The sequence below is a fragment of the Lycorma delicatula genome, chromosome 5 (genome assembly GCF_047948215.1).
Source record: "Lycorma delicatula isolate Av1 chromosome 5, ASM4794821v1, whole genome shotgun sequence".
NCBI classification, from domain to species: domain Eukaryota; kingdom Metazoa; phylum Arthropoda; class Insecta; order Hemiptera; family Fulgoridae; genus Lycorma; species Lycorma delicatula.
Window position 1 is genome coordinate 46,350,918 of NC_134459.1, and position 24,408 is coordinate 46,375,325.

Consider the following 24,408-nt stretch of genomic DNA (forward strand, 5'->3'; position numbering starts at 1 on the left):
AAAATGTTTAATTGTGTTCCTCTATTTTAATTTATTTTTATTTCTTATAAATATAAAATAAAACGAAATATAGATCGACTTCTATTTTCCAGGCTTTTGTTCATCTACTAAATTTAATTAGTTGCGGTTTTAGAAACAAAATGAATAAAGATATTTTTAAAACTTAAAAGGTAATGAAATGTTTTAATTTAGAAATTTTTACTTTTCAACTACATTATGTAACTATATACAGTGTAATATATAGGGGGGAAAGAAAACTAATCGGGTCAAATTTTACAAGTCGGAATTTCTGTAGATAATGACGTTTCATGAGCCGTCTAACCAAAAAAAGAAAGAAAAGGAAACAAATTTAGATCAAATAATTACTGAAGGATACATGTGCATACTTATGTTATCTTATTTTTTGATTAACAGCAAAAAACCTTTCTATTATGTTTAGCATAGCATCTTATTTATCTGTTTTTTTTTTTGAGTTTTTAACTTGTGAAGTTTGTCAAATGACCGATAATTGTTGGTACACATCATTAATATATATAAAACATATTTTTTTAAATTTATTTTGTTAAAAATAAAAGTTTTTCATAAAATCACTTAAAAAGAGATTCTACAGAATATTACAAAGAAAATTTAATGATTATAACTTATATTAATATTATATAAATTAAATGAACAGAAAAGAACTTGAGTAAAAAAGAATGTCATAAGAAAAAAAATTTCTCTTTTATTCTATTAATTTTTTCTAAGAGTTACATACAAAAAAATTACACAATATATTTGTTTGTTTTACGCAACGATTTGCTTGTCAGTTAGAAGTACCAATCAACAACTTCGTTCTATGTTACTATAGCAACGTCTCCCTTACATATAGCAAATCAGAAGACTATCACTACCTTAGAGAGGAACAGCAAATGTATGCCCCACCCAACAATATTTTAAATACTAACCAAATAATTGAGAACTATTTTTTTGTGATTATACATAATACAGTTCTAAATTGTTATAAGTAAAGAAATTTTGTAAAACTAAAAAACATAACTTGCGAAACAATGTATACCAAGGTGTTTTTTTTTTTGTTAACCTTCGGGACCACCGTTAGGTATTACTTCAGAGGATGAGATGAATGACAATTTTTGTATGGTGTAAAAATTCCATGCCTGACCAGGATTCGAACCTGGAACTTCCGGATAAAAGGCCAAGACGCTACCACCCGCGCCACGGATGTCGGCATACCAAGATATTTAATATTTATTTTTTACTTTTATTTAATTTTTTAATAAAATTATTAATAACCAAAAATAAAATAATTATTTTTTAAATTTTACATTCTGTTTTTAGCCCGATGAACACTTTGGAAAAAAATGAATTACGGTTTTTTGTAGTGTTTTATTTCCTAGAAGAAGTTATAAATTATACGAAAAAAAATTAATATTAGTAATCATAAAGACAAGTAATTTAAACAATTAATTTAATTTCTACATCATGAAAACATCTACAATTCGTTCTACATTTATTTTTCCCACAAAATTCATCTCGGTTAGGAATAATACGTGAGCGTAAATTATCTTTTTTTCTTTGGAGAATTGGACATTTGAAATCTTTCGTTATAACCCCTGAAGAACTAAATAATTATTAATTATCAACCTTCAAGGGAGTTAAAAACATGTGAACTCAATTTAGTCATGAATCGTTTTCTATCCAATGGAATTTATGTGACGACAATTAGCTTGATTTTTTATAAGAAAGGCTAAAATAAATATTAAACGAAATTTTCAGATAATACGATTGAGTATTCCTTATATATACTTAATATACTTAACGATATTTCTGGACAGATATTCTTTACTTTGATACAAATCAAGTAATATTTATATGAATTTATAACGTTTTCAGAAGTAAATATATGAGATTGATTTACATACATATTGCCCAAACATTCTCGGATCATTGTTGTCAAATCTTGTAACGGATCATATAAAAATGGCTGGCATTAAAATGTTACATTTGTGTTTTCTCAGATGGGCAGTACATAAGAATTTAAGTTTGATATTAATTTTTTTAAGGTGATTTAATTAGGACACAAAATTTTTATTTATCTTTTTTATTTTTTTGAATCGATGATATAATGAAACTATTCCAAAATATATTTTCTTTAGAGTTATTTTATGTCGAAATACAAAACAAAAGAAAATTACAAAAGAGCTAACTACCTTGCTTCTCTTTAAAATTTATGTGTTATTATAACATCATAGCAAAACATGATTAGTTTGTTAATGATTACGACTTCTCCTATGTGGTTAATTGAAACGTGAAGACGTGTGGTTATTTGAAACCCAACCACCAAGGAACAAGCACATTAACGATCAAATATTCAAACCCGAACAAAAGTTTTATTAGGATCTGAACCTGAGAATTTCGATTTCGAAATCAGCTGATTTGCGACGACGAGTTTACTTACCACTAGACCCACTCGGTGGGTTTTTTAAAATTGTATCTAATATAAATTATTAAAAATAACGATTTTTTAAGATGCAGATGTATAAATATACAAAATCATCTTCGTTATTTTAAAGTTTTAAAAAATCATTTAAAATGACCTACAGTTACAGAAATATTTTATTATTACGGAATAAAATTAATAAAGGTATAATAGATTTTCATATTTAAAAAAATTACAAAATTTTACTTTACAGAATATTTCTGTTTATATTGATATTTCAAAGTTTTAAAACAACTATAAAGTAGATGTTTTATTTTTTATTTAATTTAACAAAAAAAAAAAAAAAAAAATGAAGCACAGATTTATTAAAAAAGTATTTGATTAATATTTTATGAAAATATATTAAATTTAAAGACAATAGTTGTATAAAATAGTATAAGAAGAAACCATAAATGGCAAGCTTCATTTCATTTTTATAGACATTGTAAATCTATTTTACCATAAAAATGTAATTTTGTTATGTATATATTTAGTAAACAAGCACATACAAAAAAATTCTCTTTCTTAGACAAGATTTACTGAATCAATAACCTATTTATAGTTTATTTATACTTATTGGTTGTATCTCTTTTACGACAACATCATCAAATACTAAAAAACACCTTACTAAGACTAAAAGAAAATTGTTTTCTTTCCGATGTTTTTCCAGTACATTTAAAAATGATGGTAATATATTTTCTGAAATAGGATATTCTTATTCTTTGCAACATTACTACACAAGAAACCAGCAAATAAACGACTTTCGCTAAAATTGCTTGTTTTCGTACAGAAAACGAAGTAGTAATGATAAATTTTGTAAAATTTATATATTTTTAGTTGTTGCAATGAAAACGAATTACTTTAGTATGGCAATAAAAGTCATCTTTCTATATACGAGGCGGTTTTAAGTAGATTTATTTAAGTTAGTTAATTAATATTAAATTTTAATAGAAAAAATAACCTAAAATTTTAATTTATAAATTACCTGTCAAAACAAGCGTACAGCTAAAACCAAATAAGATTAAATATCTCTTTTTTTACGGAATAGAAAAGATTTACGTTGAATTTTATTTGTTAAATAATTTATTTAAAAATTTAGGTCGTTTTGAAATGAAATTGTTTTCCTTTGTAATTTTTTACTTAAGAATGTGATTTAACCAACAGTTTTTTTAATCTATTTTTAAAATTAAGTTAAATCAGTTTCTTTTAAATAAACTGCAAATAAAATCATGGAAAAATTTAAATACTTTTCAACCGTCAAACATAGAAAAATAACATTTTTCTCCTGCTTCAAAATTATCTATTTTTCTGTACGAGTCCACCACAGCTTTATATTTCCTTACTAATCGCATATTAGTCGCTTGATGCTAGGTTTTCCTCTTTATCGGGCGGCTATTTCTTTATTTATTTAATGTCGGGAATATATAAATTTTATTTATTGACAGAATTATGGATTACGTTCCCATCCTTACAGACCAAATTGGAAAATCGTTACTTATGTTGACCTTGGGAAACTAGCAATGTATTCGCGTCTTTCTCCCGGCACGATTCCCCTTCCATCTGTCTTTCGGTCTAGCAGGAATGCACCTGATGGGATATTAGATGTTGGAAGATGCAATGCAATCCATTCGCCGGAGGGAGTCGCGTGTGCTAATGATGGATCTAAATTGTTAAGGTGGAGGGAAAGAGGATAACCCACCGAGTTGGTTTAGTGGTGAACGGTTCTTCCCAAATTAGCTGATCTGGAATTCGAGAGTTCCAGCGTTCAAGTCCAAGTAAAATCAGTCACCCATCGGGTTGGTCTAGTGGTTAACGCGTCTTACCAAATCAGCTGATTTGGAAAGTCGAGAGTTACAGCGTTCAAGTCCTAGTAAAGCCAGTTATTTTTACACGGATTTGAATACTAGATCGTGGATACCGGTGTTCTTTGGTGGTTGGGTTTCAATTAACCACACATCTCAGGTATGGTCGAACTGAGAATGTACAAGACTACACACTTCATTTACACTCATACATATCATCCTCATTCATCCTCTGAAGAATTATCTAAAACGGTAGTTACCGGTGACTAAACAGGAAAAGAAAGTAAAATCAGTTATTTTTACACGGATTTTAATACTAGATCGTGGATACCGGTGTTCTTTGGTTGTTGGGTTTCAATTCCACACATCTCAGGAATGGTCAAACTGAGACTATACAAGACTATACTTCATTTACATTCATACAAATCATCCTCTGAAGTATTATCTGAAAGGTAATTACCGGAGGCTAAACAAGAACAAGAAAGGAGGATTGAATTAAGGTTTGGTAGATTCTTCTTTACTCTCGGTATCTTCTTCGTCTTGAATCGGCCGGACCGGGTTCGAATTTAGAGAAGTATTCTTCTCAAAACTTCTTTAAACTGCCTTCTGTATTTCTGATTGTAAATAATTACAGACTGTAACACTGTAACCTTAGATCGCAATCTTTGAGCCATGAAAAGGACAACACAGGGGAAAGATTCAGGTCTCTTCGCTCTTCATAATTTTAAAAGGCATTGCAAAACAAAATTTTTGACGAACAAGCCTATAGGCTACAATGACCCTAACCGAAATGAGTCCATTCAATATTTTTCACCGCTATTTTAAAATGTGGCGTTCAGTACATTCAAATTAGTGATCTCATACACAAAAAAGAGATCTTTTTGAAGTAGACGTATTTGATAAATGTTATTTTAAGTTTTTATGTTGAAAAGTATTAAGAGGTTTCGTATGCCATCTTTAAACTAACTATGAAAAATGTTAAATGATCGCAATTTTGGTTAGGTTTGTCGTAATTCAATGTTTCTTGACTCTAAAAAATTTGGTTTTCAATGCTCTTTAAAATGATTTATCATAATTCTATCTTATTCATTTAAAATATCGAGTTGCTTTCTCATTGGAAATCCCTGGAGGCTTACATTCTGGAAAATAGTTCGTTTCGAGATAAAACCATTTGTTACATTTAATTTTTCTATGTTTAACTTTTAAAAAGTTGTTTGAAGTTTGCTATACTTATTTAACAATGGATATAACGTTCGTTCCAATCACTAAAAAAAGGCAACAACAGAAGGAAAAAATAATTTTCATGTAATAGAGTCAAGAATGTTAAGTTTTAATATTTTTTTTAATACAAACAATAATGAGAAGGACGGCAATCTTCAAATGCTATGTAATTTTTAATTTCAATATTATTTTACTCTATAACTTATCCGAAAAAACTTACAAAAAATTCCTAGGAAACTTTCCGTTGAAAGAAATCATAGAAATCGGTGGATTAAAAAAAAAATTAAGCTTGAATTCATACTTAAAAACCCTAAAGAACGAATTGATAATGTCCTTCTAATGTACAATCGGTTGAAAATAAATTGAAAGAGATGTCCTTTTTAAATTAATTTAATAAATACAAATTATTTATTTAATAAAAAATTTAGAGGCGGATGTGGTATATTTAATTTTTAAATTTACAAGACTATTTTAACCGGTGACTTTATATTAACACAAAATAAGACTCTAGACACGCGAGTATGCACGTGCAGACGAACATAAATACACAGGAAAGTATACGTAATAAGAACAGCATGTCGCCTATCTTTCAATCTGATAGTACAGATGGGGGAATGTAGGAAATAAAAAGATCATTATTCTGGATCATAATCACAGATGTAACGTTCAAATAATCTGTACTTTTATTCATCTTTTTCCCCTTCCCTTTCTCGTTAATTCTGTTTCAATCCTCTTGTTTTTACATATCATTCCATATACATATTATTTTATGCCTAATATAAAATAAAAATAACAAAAAAGACAATACAAATTTAATGACCGCATCCAAAACATTGATAGGGCTACAAGTAAATACAGAATGTTATATTATGTAGTTATATTATTTTAATGGACGTAATAATAATACTGTGGGTATCGCAATATAAGCTCTTACAGGATACGTATATAAAATGATCATACTAAAATAAGAGTGGGAGAATTTTGCCGATCAGTATCTGCTAACACTCGTAAACACAACCATAAAAATATCCTCCCATCCCTTCGAAATAGATAAAAAAAAAAAGGAGAGAAAATATATTTGTGTCTGTATTTAGAGAAAAACACAAACTTTTCATTGAAGCTATGTGGTTAAAATGTTATTGCTACCGTTTATTTTATTCTAGAACTACTGTTGGTTAAAAATTTATAAGAAACACTTAATCGTTAGGAAAAAGCAAGTCCATTATTAGTTCACATAATTTTACTACAACCCGTTACCAACATTTTCAAATAATTCATCAATTTCAATTAAAAGGTTAAAATATATGAAAAATCCGTTTAGACAGAGTATAAATAAAACAAGTAAATGTCAATTATTAAACAATCCTTATCGGTAATTATAATCTAATTAGTAAAAATATAACCGTACAGTTTAAAAAAATGGATAAATAATGTAAGAGAAAATTAAAAAAATTACAATACAATTCATCAATGCAAAAAATGACACACAAAACAAAAACTTAAAACTTAAAAATAGCGTCATTATGAACAGTTCAAGCAAAAAATCAAAAGAAAAGCCTATAGAGTAGCGCGTAAATCAACTTATAAAAAGAGAAGGTAAACAATTAATTTTTATAAATAAATATTATCGTCAAATCACACAATAATTGTAGTAGGTGTTCATAAAAGATTACTCTGATAAAAATTTCGCAAAATTTTTCTCAATTAGAAATTTCGTTAAATGGAATATCAGTATTAATTTCCTCAATTTTCCAGAAGTTGTCAAGTGCTGTGGAAAGATTTGTAGAATCCCTTCGAGAGATAAAAGATGCAATGGTATTATTGCTCTTAAGAGTTAATAGGCAAGCAACCATTGAGAATATATCCGAGTTTGGTTTCTTGGAGAACATGATATTTAAAGTTTCGAATAATTGTGCTTAAATGTACCTTCCATTATTTAGAACTTATGCCATTGGATCATTAATGTATTTCAATAAAAGACTTGTTAGTGTGATCAACTATATTTTTATTATATGTAATTTATAACAGATTTAGATACATTTCGGTTATTCTGTTATTGTATTATTAGTACCTTATTTCACATTGTTAACGTTAATTATGATGTACATGTACAATATTTATGTTTTTAAGAAGTATTAAGTATCGACGATAAGGACCTTCACCTTAATAAGCGGGTGACCGCGCTAGGATTTGTGAAAAGGTTTCTTCAGAAGAAGAATTGGGGGGCTCGGGGATGAGGGACAGCCCTCTGCGGAGCTACCGTTCGCTCGTGCTTGCACGAGTAGGCGGTAGCGATGAGACACGGGGATTCTCGAACCCCCGAGAAAAAAAGACCGAGTCCCGGCTCCAGGAGTGGGGACGCAGGGACGGGATAGCCGGGCCTGATGGATCCTACTCTGGGATTTGAGGCGGGCGCAAAGTAAGATCCGACCGGCGGGCCGAGACAAGGAAGCCCGTTAGGGTATAGGACACTCCCCTGGGCTGTGTTGTACTTAACTGCAGAATCCCGGCCCAGGGAAAAAGGTGGAAAAAAAATTATTTAGATTCACATTTAAGTTTAACAAAACTGAATTAGCTTTAAATACAACTTTTATCGAACTCATTTAATTAACAGTAGTATTATAAAGACAAAATATATATTATAAAACAGCTGTTGAACTAAACTAGATTTAAATATTTATATTCCTTACATAAGTAAGAAGAAAAGAGTTACATAGCTTTTTTATCATTAATAAGGAGGACATGAAACTGAACATAAATTCTCCAGCCAACCGTAATATTTTAATAGTAATGTTACCTGTATTTAAACTTTGTTTCAGATTTATATACGGAAATTACGTTTATCGGTTTAGTCACACTCTCGTTTTTCGGTTTAGCCTCTGGAACCACCGTAAGGTATTACTTCAGAGTATGAATGAGGATGGTATGTACGAATGTATATGAAGTAAAGTCTTGTACAGTTTCAGGTCGACCATTCCTAAGATGTGTGATTAATTGAAACCCAACCACCAAAGAATACCGGCGATATCCACGTTCTAGTACTCGAAACCGTATAAAAGTAACTACCTTTGCTAGGATTTGAACCTTAGAACTCTCGACTTCAAAATCAGCTGATTTGAGATAACGAGTTAAGCAGTAGACCAGACTATCGTGGGCTATTGGTTTAATCATTAGGAGCACTGTAAAATTCATTTATTCTAAACGGTTTCCGTGTAAGAGGAAGTTCCCGTTGTGTTGCGTGCTATTTAAAACAAACTTTTCTCTTACTGTTCCAAAAATGATTAAAACTAAATCAAATATATTTCGATATAAAAAACTTATTAAATCATGGAGGGAGATATTTTTAGAAACCGGCTCGTTAGAGAAGGATAAAAGTAATGGAAGATCCTTAGTTACGGAAGAATCAGATGAGGCGATTTAAGATAAGTTTTAAAAACCACCTGCCAATGAAACAAGAATTACGGCAGTTGTTTGTAGAAAACTTCTGCAATGCATAAGGTGTTGTAAAAATATGTAAAACTATTTTGATTACATAAAACATATAAAGATTAAATTTTTGATTAAATAAAACTTTACGATAAACGTAAATTCAAGGACTTCATTAATTTCATTTTGAATAAATTCTTTGAGGATAATCAATTTTTACAACGCATCTGTTGTAAAAACTCAAGAGATATAATGAGCGTATTTTGCGGATCAGATAATCCAAATGCGATAAGATGGCTTTAAACACAATGTTCAATGTATTTCATTACAGATTGTGATAATTGGACCTTTCTTCCACGAAAAATTTATCAAACCAAACGTTTTTTACTTTCGCGTACAAAGTAAACGGAAGTAAAAAACGCACAAAGTAAAGGAAGTATTGTGATGGCGAAAAATTTCGGTTTTTAAATTTCAACGGAAATATCAATTTTGACTAGTTTCGGCATGACGTAGTACATACGGACGTACGTATGTATGTCGCATAACTGAAAAACGATTAGCCGTAGGATGTTGAAATTTTGAATTTAGGACTGTTGTAACATCTAGTTGTGCACCTTCTATTTTGATTACAATCGACTGAATCAATAATGTCCAAAAAAAGCCCAAAATCCACACAGTTTGGATTTTAAACTTTTTCTTAACTGCAGTAATAAGCCCTCATTGACAACTTTGCAACTATATATCATAGGTGGTACTTATTTTTATTGGATCTGGAGTTATAGCCAAATAAGATATGTTAATTAATTAAATATTTGGATCTTACAAGGGGAAGGCATATTGGTTCAATCCGATTCATCTCTTTATTTCACCTTTTTTTTATTTAATTTAAATATACTGATTTATTAATAATAATTAACCTCTGATTCTAAAAACATTTTATAACAAATAATAATTCAGTAATAAGAAAAAAAAAATATATATATGAAAAAAATCAGAAGTTATTTATGAAATAAAATGTACTTTTGATTAAAAAAAAAATGTGTATATGCAATTTAATAGGCGAACAAGGAATTCCTGTGGTGTCCACATCATATTCTTTTCTTTCACAATTAATAATATTTCATATACTCTATATTTTATATATCTGTATGAGTGATGATGTTATATGCTGAAGATTATTAATAGTGTATAGATTTTTTGTAGTTAATTTTAAAATTCTAATTTGTATATTACAAAGTTACTAGAAAGTTTACTTGAGAGAGTACTTTGAAAGGTACTTGCTTATGTTAGAAAGATACTCGAAAGTTTGAAATATGGTTATGGAGGTAATTAAACAGATTATAATAATTAAATATGATTGTAATGTAAATATTTTTCGAGGACGAATCTTCAATAGAAATTGTCTTCAGCAAAGAATCAGAGAGACAAAAGTATTAGGAAAGAAAGAAAAAAGATTGGGATGTTTACAGATTAGAAAGGGAAGAATCAATGAGGAAATGGAGAAAATGCTCAGGTCCAAAAAAATAGAAAAAATTCAGTTGAAACCTTTCGAAAGACGGATTCAATAAAAAAGAAGACATTGTTTAATTTATACGTACATTTAAACCAAATATAATTATTTTTTTTAGTACATTTTAAAAAGTTTCCATTATCTTTTTTAGTCGTTTTACCCTTTCTTTTCAAGGTCATTCAACTACGTGTATCAGTAAGAATGGAATTGCAATATTATTCCCTTATATGAAGAAAAATGCGTCATTATATGTGAACATAATAACTAATAATACGTAAAGTGAAAACAAGTGATTGTTTCAACTTTGAAACATTAAAAAATACTGCTTTAATACATAAAATTGTATCGGTGAAGAAAACCAGATAGTATAAAATAATCTGAGTAAAAATAAATATAACGGAATAACAAGTACAACTTACAATGTTTTTAAAGCTGGTATACCACGTAATGTTTTTTTACCAATCATTTGCAACTGATTATGGCTCAAATCTCTGTAACAAAATAAATTTAAATCAAAATTAATTTAAAATAAAAACAATTATTATTCTAAAAGTAAAGAATAAATACGAATATGAATTTTACATTTATTTAATTAATAATAATTAGGAAAATAAAAAGTAAACTGCTACCAGCATATCTTTAGTTTAGGTATACTATTACCATATCATTGGGATTATCTCTTTATGATTTTATTTTTATATACGAAAAAATAATATAAAATACACTAATAAACTACTGATACATATAAAAATATATACCAGTATTTTTAATGTACATGTTTTAAAAAAAATATTTCATTTTTAAGCTCTTATATTCATTTTCACTACCTAATTTTAATATTTTTTTGTAATAGCCTTATAAAGTACGGTAAATTGATTAATTTTTATATTGATAATAATGAGAGCAATATTATCTGTATTTCCAATGTTAACACTATTTAAAGCGGATAATAAATATATTTAATCCTAATAAATTCTATAAATATTTCCCTTCCCAAAAAAAGACTCCATGCTTTGATTTGATCACTCATAAGATAGTAATGCTTCCGTTCAAGGCCATCCGGTACATAACAGACCATTTCAATGGGATCCTCAGAAAAACGTATTTCCCATCCGAGTGAAAGATGTCCCATATATACTAATTGTCCCGAAGCCAAGTAAACTTATTTCAGGAGTGAGCAGTCTACCATTGAACAGATATTACCATCATAACCAGATGCACGGAGGAGAAGAAGTACTGCTCAGCAGCATTTTTAGATGTTCAACAGAGCTTTGATAAGATCTGACTGCCTGATCTGCTGTATAAATTAAAACAGAGCTTTCCTCAGCTATTTTATTTAGTTCTGAGGAGTTACCTTAATGGGCACTTTTCCAATAGCATTACCAGTTAAGTTTGATCAGGATCTGGGTTCTTCGATACGAAGTGAGGAGTTCCTCAGGGCTTTCTGTTCTGGGCCTGTTCTATATTCGATTTTTACAAAAGACCGGATTACGTCACTGTCGCAATGTTTGCGGACGTGAAGGCAATCCTAGTTGATAATGAAGATCCGAATCAAACCTCTGCTAAACTACAGTCAGTTAGACGAGATCGGCGCGTGGCTGACGAAATGGAAAGTAAGGGTGAATCAGAAGAAATCGAACCATGTGACACGATGAACCATGTGACGATGAAAATGGGAGATTGTCCACAGTCCACCTGAATTTTGTTTACATCCCTCACACGGATCGGGTAAGATACCTTGATCTACACTTGGATCATCGCCTTAGTGGAAGGGCTACATGGTAGAAAAAAGGAAACAGCTTAACATCAAGGGTAGGGAGCTGAACTGGATGCTGGAAACTGATGATGGATGGTGGAATCTATCCACTGTGTAGTGAACGTCATTTTAATAATGTAGAAATTACAGTTACTTCTATTTCCGATGAATATTTGTTTTATTAATAGAGTTGTTTTCATATATTGGTACTGATGATATTGTTTTTATTTTTATTCTTTTCTACCTATGATTTATTTCTCATGCGGTGTTAACTATTGAACTTAACTTGGATCATTTATGTATGTGCTTTTTCTATATATGAGATGTTGAACCTTTGTGTGCTTTAATGAGAGGTGTCGACAGGGACCTCTCTTAAGGTGATTATAGTGAATAAAATTTACTTACAGTTCTCTCTATGAGATACCGATTGTAAATACTAACAGATAAAAAAAAAAAAAGAAGTGTGAATTTTCTTTAGAAATTCAACTTTGGGTTATGCACGTTAAATAAGGGTTAAGCCTGTAATAAATTGACCCACCGAGTTGGTCTAGTGATGAACTTGTCATCGCAATTCAGCTGATTTTGAAGTAGAGAGTTCTAAGGTTCAAATCCTAGTAAAGGCAGTCACTTTTATCCGGATTTGAGTACTAGATAGTGGATACCAGCGTTCTTTGGCAGTTAGGGTTCAATTAACCATACATCTCAAGAACGGTCGACCTGAGATTGTACAAGACTACACTTCATTTACATTCATATATATCATCCTCTGAAGTAATACCTTACAGCGGTTTCGGAGGCTAAACAGAAAAAAGAGCCTGTAATGAAAAGGAGCGATCGACCTTTTACAATTGTTTTTTTTTTTTAAGAATGATGAATCATTTCAAAAAGCATAAAATGACTTAGTGTATAATAAGGCATAAAATATTTTACATGTCAAAATTTAGAATTCATATCGGAAAAATAATAAAAGATTTACCCTAAAACGTTTTATTTTGAATAAAATAAATCGTTCAACAAAATTTAATTTAAAAAGGTGATTTTTCACCTGTTTTTATTCTAAGTTTAATATTTAAAAAAAGATTAATAATAATAAAGTAAATAAACAGTCGGATGCTAACTGCTACTCCTGTTGAGAAAAGAAGAATGTAAAAACATAAAAATGATTTTAATCAAAAAAACGTTTGCGGTAATTTCTGAAAGGTTATTTTGTATATATGTTTGTTTTTTTTAGGTTTTTTAATTGCTTTTGATAACCGGTTGATAAAACAGGAATATGAGGGAGTTTATTTCCCATCGGGGAAATAAATGCTCATTCCGTTTGTGTTATACATCGCCAGAGGGTTAACGCGCACATGAAATAGTATTCATTCCGATATAAATAGAAATGCGTAAATGTTTGTACATATATTATAAACAAATATATGATTTCAACTTAAGTGCGTATTTATAATAATAAATTTTATTTCAGTTTTTTTATCAGAATTCTTATTATATTTAACATGAGTCAGTATATATTTAATCAAATTTACTGGTACATAAATAGAACTAAAATAAAAATTAATTCTTAATTATATTTTTGAGATAAATTATTTTAACAAATAAATCTATTACTTTGTATGTTTAATACAAATTTAAATACAAATTTAAATAGTAATAATTTAATGCTATTAATGCAATGTTAATAATTATGTATTATTTGTTTATAACAACATTTTAAGTAACAATAAATGAAATTTTATTCAATGGTTCATAAAAAAATTGATTCATTCAACAATTTACAGTTATGAACAACAGCCTAAGACGACCAATCAAATTAATCATTATAAAGAACGATTGACGAAAATTGTAAAAAATTTTCAGGAAATGTTCTATTTGTGAAAAAGAATCATATAAACATAGTTCAAAAACGCTTCGTTAGTAAGTATAAGCTGGCGAAAGATTTCACCTTGAATTCTGCCCCTCGGTAAAATTAAGCCAGACAATAATTCTTGGGACCCAGATTAAGGGGTACATATAATTAAATCTGCCACGTTTTGTTTATAATAAATTTAAAAAAATTCTTAAGTTTGTATTTAGTTTCTTTGGACTTTATTTGTACTATTTTCCTAAAAATCAAATTCTCGATAAGTTTTGTTTAAAACCTTTATGAGTTTATTACCTATTTAACAAAGTTATTTTACGCCAAACATAAAATAATATGTTGTTACACATTCTTTTGTCTTTTATCTTTATATATATATATATATATAAGCGCCTGAGGTACAAAAATCCCAATTGTTTTCTCTATACTCAATTTTCTGCTGTGGTGGACAGATAGAGGGGCTAAATAGTACCTGCTTTACAGACTAAACATGCCATAGTGTATTCAGCTCAGTGAAAAAAACAAAGGCAAACCATTTCATTTCTCAGTTCCATCAATAATCCTGATATAGGATTTTTTTTTAAATTTCCTTTTCATGAAAATTAATATCTTGTTTTTAGGAAGTGATTTGTAAATAATGTCAGGTCACCTAACAATATATTTATGGTAACCAACAAATATATACTAGATAAGATAAATTTAAGAAGAAAAAAATTATTTCTGTTAATTTTTTTTTAAATTGAAAAACCCCTGAATTTTCTTTATCCCGTTTAAAATATGCCTAAAATAATTTTAATACGATTATTTCTGAATTAATTATTCTGTAGTTATTTTTTATATTTAGTATCTTCTTGTATTTACCTTAAAATTATTTCAAATATTTATATTTTAACTAATAATATAAACTTAAATCGCAACTGTATTTTTTTATTTTGCATTTAATCATTTAAAGAGGTATATTGGGCAATAAATGGTGTGCGATATTGGAATTTTGGTCAACAAAACGTTTACACCATTGAAAATAATTTATTCCTTTGACATGATTTGTAGTTTTAAGTTCTTGAATATACATTACATTGTAGGGGAAAAGTTTCAGTCCTTTTTTTACAGTTTTATGTGCGGTAGCAAGTCCGATATCTTGCTGCTGTGCCAACTTACGCATTGACTTTCCACTGTAGCTTAATATATTCCATACGTAGAAAATAATATTTTATCACAATTAAGAAAACATAAACGAGTACATGTTTTTGTTCTTATCAAAGGTCTCAATGGATCAGAATAACATAAGAAGTTCTTGAATATTAAAGTAGACTAATAATCTGAGGGAGTTTAATTAGATTAATTACATTTTACAACGATCCATAAGTTATGGGACAAAACCGTATTCCCATTACGATGAGGGTTAGTTATAATATAAATCGAGTATATAACAGTGAGGGTTTTCGAAAACAGTTTTTGTCCAGTGCATCGCATAAGGCACGTGTCCGACCATAAACCATCGCGTGCAACACGTGTAGTAGCTGTTGTTAGTACTACTACTACTACTACTTGCTTAATGCTAGTAGTCTGTTTACATCTGGGGGAGGGTGACTCAAAAGTCCATTCTACTTACTAGTTTCAAAATTAATATTTATTTTTGGTCGTACTATTTTTAAAACACCCCTTCCCTGTTTATATATTTATATAATATACTGCGTTACACTTGACGAACATGAAACAAAACCAATCTTCATATATGGAGTAATAATTAACTTAATATGCGGCACATGTACTAAAATGTTATACCCATCATATACGGCGACATAAACACACACAACAAAAACAAACTTAATTTTCACTCTTTGTATATGCACTATAAAGTTTACGTTTTCTTATACTTGTATACATAAATTGGTAGACTATAACAAAAAAGAGTAGAGTTGAAATTTAAAATGAAATTATAACTTTCTTTGCTTTAAATTTATAAAGATTCTTAAATATTTAACCTTGACTTTTTTTAAAGCTGTTTTTTTAAACTTGTACTGGTTATTTATTTCTCTCTCTCAAAAACTTATTAATTTACCATTAAATTTATACCAGAGGCTTTTTATAATCTATTTTCCCTCTTATTAATTATAGCATAATTTTCACTTTACGTACATTTTTAAATATATATAAATATTTATATTATATCCATATTAACACACAACCCACTCACCCAAACACACAGAGAGAGAGAGAGAGAGAGAAAGAGAGAGATTCTTCGTTAAACGTGAGATATCCAGGTAAATTACTAGAAATATTATGATTTTTCCAACTAATAATAATAATAACGTTAACCCCTTTTCTTGAATATATAACGGTATACCAACAATAGAAAATATTTTTTAGGGTAAATTGAGAAAAACAGATAAAACTGCTGAAAATTTAGCACAGTCAAATGGTAATTTTTTCTTTTTTTATGATAAGTCTGCTGCAACTGCTCTTAGTAATATCTACATAGACCCGACATCTGTTCCTAATAACTATTACTTATAGTAGATGTTAGATTATCACCGTGACCAAATAATAACGTAAAACTGAAAGTATTTATAAAATCAATATTTTTGATGATGGTTACGGCCAATTAAGCACTAGTTTGTCATCCTCAGGTTCCATATAATGCTTCTGATAACTTAAAATTAAGACTATAAAATAGCTTAGGGATCCCTTCTCGTTAAGCAATCTGATATTTCTACAGATATCTGAATCTACAATTCGAGCTGTTCGTTCATATTTCAAGTAAGTGTCTGTTTATTTCCATTAATTCGATATTAAAGGACGCAATGATGTCAGACAATTTCCGATTTTTAAGGTGGTTGTCATTGTAAACTCATTAAGGAACTTTTACATAACCTAAAATTATAAATTATACAGCATATTCTCAAAGTTAACTACGAGGTAAAGTTTTTATTTTAGTTAAAGGTATTTTTTTAATGATTCATAAGTAAAAATCTTAATTTACAAAAATGTAACAAAAGAATACAGCCAAAACGTTTTTATATTCTTGAAATTAAGAAATGTTTGAGCAACCAAGAAGGAATTATTCTCTATTTGTATTAAATAAATTATACGCATGCTCTGCCATTCGATCCGATTTCAAATTATTAGATTTACGTAAATTTCTATATTTTTTTCTTTTCAGTGATAAAAGATATAAGTGCACAATGTAGTCCTAAACAATTTTAATTTACCTCAGTTATACAATAGTGGTTAGTATATTCGTTTTTAAAACTGGGAAAATACATTCCAATAATTCACCTCAGGGGATCATTTCTTTGATATCATAAAATCATTCCTAATACGAATATATCATATAAGCGGTTTTCACTTCGCTAATTTAGCTGCTATAATATGTGCGTAAACAGTCGCGTACATAATATTTGCTACGCCTCGGGTCATTAATTAGTAATATTAGTCTGTTATTGTTGATATAATGAAAATATCTCGCGTAGCGTTTACTATAATGTTCGGGAAGGAGGCGTGCCTTAATAAATAACTCCTTAAGTAGAGGTTTTAGTATCACCATAGGTACAGATAAAAAATGACAAAAGGATACACACTTGGTATCTTGCTTCATATGACTATCCCGTTATTCTAATAATCAAAATATTCCCAACATAATTATGCAAGTTAATTGAAGCTTTATATCACAGAATTTAATTTCAATGTAAATTATAATTGATCATATACACAAGAGTAAAAATAAAAAATACTGATTAATTTTTGTTATTAAAAACAAAATCAATATTTTCATGAATCGCATTTACAAATACTTGAAAAAATATCTTTATATCAGAAATATCATTCAAGTTAGAAATTTTTATTTTCAAGCAATACTTTTTGTTAAGTTAAACAGTATGAGATTGTAATCATATAATAATACGACAAAATGTAGTTATATTTATTGAAGTTGATAATTGGATTATATATAAAACAGATGTAATTTACTCAAACAAAGATTTTAAATAGTTTTGAAAAAATTAATAAAAGGTTTTCGAATCTAGTTTATTTATTTTCATATTAAATAGTAAAAATCAATTAAAAATTTGTTCGTATAATCTTGTTTATTATAAACTAAATCGTCAGTATTATAATGAAGAGAAATAAAAAAAATTATTGGATAATCTAATATTTTGTTAATGAAAAAAAAAGGCCGGAGGGTTAGTTTTTTTTTAATAATTATTTAATAAAGAAACGAACGATCTCTTTTTTATCCATAGCGTCTCGGCGTTTCATCTGGAAGTCCCGGGTTCGAATCCCGCTCAGACACGGCATTTTTCATACGCTACAAAACTTTCATTTCATATTCCAGTACATAAGCGTCCAGCTTATATGGTGTATTAATCATCCAAAAAAAATATATATATATATAATTTTGATTTGTCCCATAAAAATCCAAAGAAGTGTTAAAACAAAATAAGTCCGTTTGAGAAAACTTCTAAAAATTGTATAAAATGTAGTTAACTTTTAACAGTTAATAATAACACAAAAGAAAGATAAATGTAAAGTAGAAACAATAAATCTTTGTTTTCTCTTTTAGTCTGTAAATTCCTTTTTTGACATTTTAGGTTGAAATAGTACAATACTAATCGATACAAATGAGGTCGTTACATTTAAAATGTGCCAGAAAAACAAATTTTTAAGGAGTAAAGCGGTGAAGACAGAAATTCTTTTTTGTAACCACAAACGGCAAGTCAAAGAAGTATGCGAGTCGTTTAATTACATGGTTCGACGCCAACTCTCAGTATCACCACTTTTAACGACTGCTGTCTAACATCACAGACAAATGGCCCGAATACTCTATTCAACTCATTCCAATTTTAGATGACAATTAAATTTTGTTATTTTCACAGAAATAAAATTATATTCTTTAAAAATAAGAAAAAATTGTAAATAAAAATAATATTCAACATAAAAATTTGGATTAAATGAAAGTTTAATAAAAAGTGAATGTAAAAGGAAAATTTCCTATTAAAATTATATGACTTTTTAAAGGATAAGTGGATAAGTCAATAAAAACTGAAAGGTTTTTAAATGAGCTGGCATCAAACACAAGTTACTCATAAAAAATGAAGTAGCCTCTTCAAAAAAAAAATATATCTATCCCTTACCAGGATGGTATGAAATATGCGGAATCAAGTCGTTTCCAGTCATCTTTATTACATTTAAATATACTCTCTTGCACGTCAACGTATCAAGCCCTAATGAAATACAAATGACAGTCACTAAAAGCGATGAATTTTCATACCCTTTTCATCGAAAAAATTAGCTGAACAATAAAAATTTCAGGGAAAGTCTTAAATATGGCGCAGATAATTTACTTGTGTTACAATCATAAAAAATGACTGTGGTAGATTGTGTAAAAAACAAACCAATTTCCTCTTTCCCATGCTGAAGAATGAATTACATCACCATACAAAAAGAAGAAATTTTCCTTATAAAAACCATACGTTTAAGATATAACTAACAACACACTTCGGATACAATCTTTTTAACAATTTCACTATTTTTATTTTATTATATATATATATAATATAATATTCAGAATAAAGTAGATATCTAAATATTGAGAATAAGTACATTTACTGGAATTTAAATGTAGCTAATAATAAATAAAAGGGACGTAGAGAATATATTAAATCAATAAAACAACAAAATGTAAAAAAAAAGATATTATATTTTCAGATGTCGAAAAAATGAAAGCGTTGTATTCATGTTTACAAAAAGATATAACTTTTTAATAAAGCGACAATAAAAAGAACATCATTTATATTCAATTCAGATCAAATAGAAAATATAAATCTTAATGAAAAATTGCCCAGTCTTGAGATCAATAAAACATTTTTTGCTACGTATCTTCATATTTTTAACTATTCTTTAAAAAATTATATGAGCTAAATATTTTAATATAAAATATACTGTACCCGTCAATTATCAGTCCGTTTCACAATAACCGGAATGTCTTCGAGGATAGTATCATAAAAATAAAAAAAATTAAATTTTATATTTATATATATATATATATATATATATATATATATATATATATATATAAATGAATGTTTGTTTGTTCCGTATGTATTTCCTATACCATTCATCCGATTGCGATGAAACTTTGGTGAGTTGTAGTGAGCACGCCCGCGAAGGTTTCTGAGTTAATTTGGACCCGCTAGATGGTGCTGGGGTCGAAATATTCCGAAAAAATTTATTTATGGTCTAATTTGGCTCTGATATTCAGAATATACAGCGTGTTTCTAGAATGGGGAGCTGGCGATACTTTTTCAGATTCTACTTGTAAAACTAGACAAAAATATCCTTAGGAAAAACGGAAATTTCTCGTCAGTTCTCCTGTCCACAATTTTGTTATTTTTATATAATAATTTATATCTCAAGTTTGGATATACGTATCACATTAATATTTGTCAAACGTTTTGTAGTAAAGTTTTAAAATTAGAAAAAAATCAAATACCTTCACAAATTACAAAATGGCGGCCATGTTTATTTTTTAATCCGTTATATCTCCATAAATATAAGTTTTATCAAAACTTATGTTATTTACAAAATATTAAGCCTTTTATTTTGAACAAAATGACTTTTTTTTAAATCGGTAAATAAAGTCGAGTTATAGAAGAAAATTAATGTTGTAATTTTGTGTCATAATTATTAGGTCTATTATTACGAGAAAATTATTAATTAATTTAATATTAATTTACAATACTAGAATTAGAAATAAATAAAAACAATTAATATTTCATCGAATTGAACGTAAAGTGGAGGACATGAAAAGACACATAATTACAACACTAATTTTCTGCCACAACTCGGCTATTTGTTAAACGATTTAAAAAAAAAGTCATTTTATTCAAAATAAAGACTTAATATTTCAGCAAATAACATAAATTTTGATAAAACTTATATTTATGGAGATATAACGGATTGAAAAATAAACATGGCCACCATTTTGTAATTTGTGAAGGTATTTAAGTCCTGGTTTTTTTGCTAATTTTAAACCTTTATTACAAAACGTTTGACAAATATTAATGTAATTCGTCATTCCAAACTTGAGATATAAATTTTAATATAAAAATAACAAAATGGTGGTCAGGGGGAGAACGAAGAAGAAATTGCCATTTTTCCTAAGGATATTTTTTGTTTAGTTTCACAAGTAGAATCCGAAAAAGTACAGCCAGCCCACCATTTTAGGAACACTCTGTATATTAGTTACGTGAAAAGAAATATTTTTGCGAAAACTGGATCCGCTAGGTGGCTCTGGGATTGAGATATTTCTTCTTTTTTTTCCTGTTTAGCCTCCGGTAACTACCGTTTTTAGATAATACTTCAGAGGATGAGTGAGGATGATATGTATGAGTGTAAATGAAGTGTGGTCTTGTACATTCTCAGTTCGACCAATCCTGAGATGTGTGGTTAATTGAAACCCAACCCACCAAAGAACACCGGTATTCACGATCTAGCATTCAAATCCATGTAAAAATAACTGGCTTTACAAGGACTTGAACGCTGGAACTCTCGGCTTCCAAATCAGCTGATTTGGGAAGACGCGTTCACCACTAGACCAACCCGGTGGGTTGGGATTGAGATATTTAGAAAAGTTTAATCACATAATAACCGTCTGAGAAAGTCGATATTACATAGACATCGATCGATATAGACAATGACAATCGAAATAGACGATATCTCTCGATATATACAATTATATTAAATTTAGTAAAAGAAGTTTTAGGTTACTTATTTTCATATTTTTGTTATAATTTAAATTTTGTTTGAGTTATAGTTTTTATGTGTTTTTTTTTTATGAGTTTAATGAATACAGGGAGTTCCAGGGTGCAAGAGCTCTCTGGTTAGACGGGAAGGGCAAGTGAAGCGAGCCTTGACTGGCTAACATCCCTGATCGCGACGGGAAACGCAAGTAACCATATAGCACGGGCGAAGCCGCGACAGGCCTGCTAGTATATATATATATATATAAAATGAAAGATAAAATGCTGTCAGTCAATTAAAATAGGTACTCATATACCACTGAAGTTCTACAACAATGAATTTACTTTGGCTCATGATGGGTTCACTACATTCTATTAGTATTGTGTAACTCAATAAAATATTGATATACGTAAATAAAGAGCGATTTAAAATGCAATTTTTCATAAAGTACCGAACTATTGTAAAAAATCCTCTCATCATTTTATTTAAAATACAACCAAACGATTTTATATTATAGAAATTATTCCATTCGATCAATGAATCTTTAAATAACGTTAGTAACAAAATAAATAAAAAACCTCTGAATATTCTGAATTTCCGTTCAACGTGTATATTAATCATGCGCTCATATAATTTTAATTAATGGCTTCTGGGTTATAAATTCTTTGCAGTTATTCTTTATTCATAGATGTGTTCTTATACATGATGTATTTAATATCATCATGTAGTTAACTTAATATCCACCTCGCCCCATTACTGTATATAGAGATAACGTCGTTTTCATTCGTTCCTAATAATCTCAAAAACTAACGAACCAATCATTATGAAATTTTAACTGTAGATTTCTTACGACTCCCAGAATATTTACCACAATTCAAACCTCACCAATTTCATAAAAAAAGTATAAATATATAACTAAGAAACTTTTTTTGTCATTGTCCATTAATTGTCACTGCCTATGTTGACTTCGGCAGACAGTTATGTGATTTACAAAAGTTAATGTAATTATTCATAAAAGATCAATTTATGTTATTATCGAAATATATGTAAAAACAAATTAATTAGATAATAGAATTAAAAATATTGACGACTATTTGAATATTTAACAACTGAAAAGTTTCTATTCACCCGTATTAATCTATTTTACCTGGATAGTTATGAATAACGATAAGTTTTGAGAGCAACATCCCATACATTAAAACTAAAATTACGATTTCCAATTTTTGAAATTTTATACGCATATACCGCGAGTGAAGCCGAGAAGGAGGATGCTAGTATATTTATATTTTAAATAATTAATTCGGATTTTAATTATATCCGTTATTTATTTTATAATTAGTCGTGTATTTTATGATGCTGCTCCGATCAAGGTTTTAGCACGGTTTTTCTTGATCCACCAAAAAAATGCTGACGCAAAATTTTTATCCATCTAGCAGCATATCTACCCAGTCACATATAATATATTATTATGTATCGATCAGAAAAATGGTTTATTTATTTATTTTGTGACTATGAGTCTATCATTAGATGCTAAAAATAATTTAAAAAAACAGTTTTATTAAAAAGAATAAATAAATAAAATAATAAAGGTTATAATTAATGCGTAAAAAACTTTTATTTTTAAATGTTTTTCTACAATTTACTTGTTACCTATATCAAAGCAAATAACATAAAAATATTAATTATAAGTATATTAGTTATACATATGTTTAAACCGTAATAAGTGCTTATTCAAGATTATAATCAGACGCGCTTAAGTCTGAGAGCAGATGAATCATAACTAACAAAACTAGTCAATCATTGGTGAAGTCTGATTTGAACCGATGTGCCGACCCTTTGTAAGATCAAAATATCTCATTACTTAAATTTTTTTTGGCTATAACTATGGAACCAATGAAAATAAGTACCACTTATATACATCGTTGAAAAGCTCACAAAGTGGGCTTATTACTGCAGTTGAGAAAAAGTCCAAAATCCAAATTGTTTTGGAATTTGGGCTTTTTTGGACACCTTTGGTCAAGTCGATTGCAATAAAAAGGGGAGGTGCACAACTAGATGTTACAACAGTCCTAACTCCAAAATTTCAACATTCTACGGCTAATCGATTTTGAGTTATGCGAGATATATACGTACGTACAGACGTCACGCCGGAATTAGTCAAAATGAATATTTACGTTGAAATCTGAAAACCGAAATTTTTCGCGATCACAATACTTCCTTTACTTCGTACAACGAAAAAAAACAGAGAAGTTAACAAAAAAAAAAAAAGGTTAGCCATTATTTTCCTTGATGGCTTTAGCTCTTTCAGAATTTTTTTTTCAAGTTTAATAAACAATTTTAGAAAACCCACCGACATTCGTTTAAACATCTGATATGGTAGAAATACATTTAGGGACCAAACTAATTTAATGCATTATGCTCGTTGACTAATGATTGAAACATTTAAAAAAATATTTTAAATAGATAACTGATAACGGTAATTACAGCTTAGCGATTGAGGATATCTATTTTACATGTAATAATACAACAGAAAAGTATGTGGTTTTTTTTTTACGTGAAATAATTTCTATTTGGGATTATACTACTGTACACGGCTGTCTAACTGTTAACATATCT

At 28.8% G+C, this 24,408-nt stretch overlaps 1 protein-coding gene across 2 annotated transcripts in view; it reads right to left on the reverse strand.

Moving 5' to 3' along the window:
• sli (slit guidance ligand) overlaps positions 1-24,408 on the reverse strand; it is a 725,932-nt gene that overhangs the window by 235,384 nt on the left and 466,140 nt on the right. For both annotated transcript variants that reach the window (XM_075365250.1, XM_075365249.1), the window contains exon 4: positions 10,855-10,926. In XM_075365250.1, the coding sequence (XP_075221365.1) occupies positions 10,855-10,926 (72 nt within the window). The remainder of the gene's footprint in view (positions 1-10,854; positions 10,927-24,408) is intronic.